At 35.1% G+C, this 2607-nt stretch overlaps 1 protein-coding gene across 1 annotated transcript; it reads right to left on the bottom strand.

Annotated features, from left to right (window-relative positions):
• Positions 1-9: 9 nt before the first annotated feature.
• Positions 10-2161, bottom strand: LOC107854317 (LRR receptor-like serine/threonine-protein kinase RGI5). Its single transcript, XM_016699321.2, has 2 exons — positions 1117-2161; positions 10-526 (listed from the first exon to the last, which is right to left on the bottom strand). Exons 1-2 carry the CDS (start codon positions 2102-2104, stop codon positions 258-260), a joined length of 1257 nt encoding a protein of 418 aa, XP_016554807.2. The 5' UTR covers positions 2105-2161; the 3' UTR covers positions 10-257.
• Between the last annotated feature and the right edge of the window lie 446 nt (positions 2162-2607).

Here is a 2607-nt window from a genome sequence, read left to right as displayed (position 1 = left end):
CCCTTTGATTTTACAACTTTTGGCGTGAAACTTTAAAAGAGATGTGGAAAGGTTCCCCACGGAGGCAGGAAGCATGCCGTTTAGAGGGTTGAAAGATAGAGAAAGAACTGTTAAATTTCTGCAATTGGTTAAGGAAGTCAGAAAGCTTAACAATGAATCGCTGGTTAAATTGTTTCCCACCAAGTTTAGGATTTGTAGATGAGTCAAGTATCCAAGAGAATTGGGAATCAAGCCAGTGAGTTGGTTGTTACCAAGCTCTAGAATAGTAAGTTTTGAACAATTGGAGATGGAATGAGGAATAGTCCCACAAGATTGGTTAAGTTCCACAGATAAAGCTTTTCAATGTTGAGTAAGATAGAACACATGATTGGTGGGAGGCTTCCTGATATATTGTTCATTGAAAGCTCAATTGTTCTCAGCCCGGATATGTTGAAGATCTCCATTGGGAGTGAACCACTAAAACTATTAATCTCAAGAGCAAGTACCTCCAACTCAATGAGATTGCTTATCTCTTTGGGTATTTCACCTGGAAATGCATAGTGGATTAATAGTGAGTTTAAATAGTTGGTTCAATTTATTTTTGCTAAGATATAAGAATTTCGTCTTGTTTAAGTTGTCAATCTCTGGTGGGAAGAATCCACTAAGATTTTAACTTTTATGTTGTTGGTTATACGAAAGTATTAAAAGAAAGAAGAAAAAAAAGAAGTATAGAAGATAAATATATTTGAACAGAGCCATTAATTTGGCTTCTCTCCATGCCTAATACCACCAAACTTAGATACCTCAATTAATGCAATTACTGTGGAATAAGATAAAATTCTGAAGTGTGATAAACTATCTCAATTATCTTAGAAGAAGAAGAGGAATTTTATAACTGCTTCTAGTCTTTACAAAGAGGAATTGTAGGAATAACTAACTTGTTCTAGAACATTCTTGTGTGCCCGCTCACTACACACTAACAACCAACTAACTATCAATCAGCCAGCTTATCTAACTAACTGAGCAACAACTTGCTGCAGTGGATTAATAAAACAAAAAAAATGAATGAATGGAGCTGTAGATAGACATAGTGAAATATAATCCTCAAGATCATGAAGCAATTAGATAAAAACATACCTGTTAAATCATTTTCCGATAAAGACAATACTTGAAGTTGTGAACAATTTGATAAGCTTGCAGGCATATGACCGTAAAACTTGTTTTTGGACAAATAAAGCCCTTTGTGTATTGGGATACCATTGCATAAACCATTGGGAAGATTTCCTGATAAGCTATTGCCTGTAAATGCAATGACTTCGATTCTTGAGATATTGAAAATTGTGAATGGCATAGACCCCGTAAGTTGATTAGCTTGTATGACCAACAACTTCATGTTGTGAAGATTGCCGATCCCTTCTGGAATATTCCCTTGAAGTGAATTAAAAGATATATCTAAAGTCTCCAACTTCGAGGCATTTGAGAGTGACAGAGGAATAGAAGCTATGAGCTTGTTACCTCGCAACCTTAATTCTCTAAGGTTTATAAGACTTCCAATCACTTTTGGTATTTGTCCCTCAATGGAATTGAAATTCAGATTCAAAGTCTCAAGTGTGGACATATTAGAAAATGAAGAAGGGATGGAACCAGTGAAACTATTATTTCTAATATTAATAACTTGAAGTTGATGTAAAAATCCAAACCAAGAAGGAATCGCCCCTCTGAAGTTGTTGAAACTTAAATCAAGAAACTTAAGCCGACGCAAGAGTGCCATTTCTTGAGGCAAATTTCCCTGGAAATTGTTGCTTTTCAAGTCAAGAGAAACAAGAAATGTGAGGTTTCCAAATTCTCGGGGAATCCTACTTGTAAGAGCCACGTTAGAAAGATTCAAGGACTTCACTCGCTGATGGCGAGAACCACAAGTGACTCCCACCCAATGACAAATAGATGTAGCGGGAGACCAACTTTCATCCAAGAAGTGAGAGGGGTCTGAAACGATTTGGGATTTCAAAGCGAGAAGAGCCAATTGATCAGTGGTAATGTTGGTTTGGGTCATGGCCGAACTAGCCATAACATAGTGAAACAGCGAGAGTACTATTAAGAGAAAAGAACTGAAAGTTTTCTCCATAATGGCATAAATTGGTAGGAATATGGATATGGCTAGTAATGATGTTGGTTTGAAACTTTAAATAGTAAAGAGAACTCTTGCTCTTTCTTTTCATTCAAACATCTTTTAAAAGAAAAAGGAAAAGTTTTCCTTTCTTTATGTCATCTCAAGAATAATAATACAACTAAAGAAAGAAATATAACTCGCATTGACTCGAAAAGGAGTCTTCCGCTAACTTTTATAACAAAAGGTAAGATGTTCAATAACACAGAAAGAATGAATTCTGTACATATTTAACAAACAAAATTAAAATATTTGACAAAGACTATAAATGTTACCATTTTACAAACTTAAAGGACCAAAGCTATTAAATACATGCTTAAGAGACCATCTTGAATCTACCACTAAACATTAGATACCATTTGCGTTATTTTATCCGAACTTTTATAACAAATGTAAGGATGCAATAACACAGCAAGAATGAATTGAATTAATATTAGAGATAAGCATCCAGTACCTCCGAA

The sequence above is a fragment of the Capsicum annuum genome, unplaced genomic scaffold (genome assembly GCF_002878395.1).
Source record: "Capsicum annuum cultivar UCD-10X-F1 unplaced genomic scaffold, UCD10Xv1.1 ctg50614, whole genome shotgun sequence".
NCBI classification, from domain to species: Eukaryota; Viridiplantae; Streptophyta; class Magnoliopsida; order Solanales; family Solanaceae; genus Capsicum; species Capsicum annuum.
This window is presented reverse-complemented; position numbering and strand designations above follow the sequence as displayed.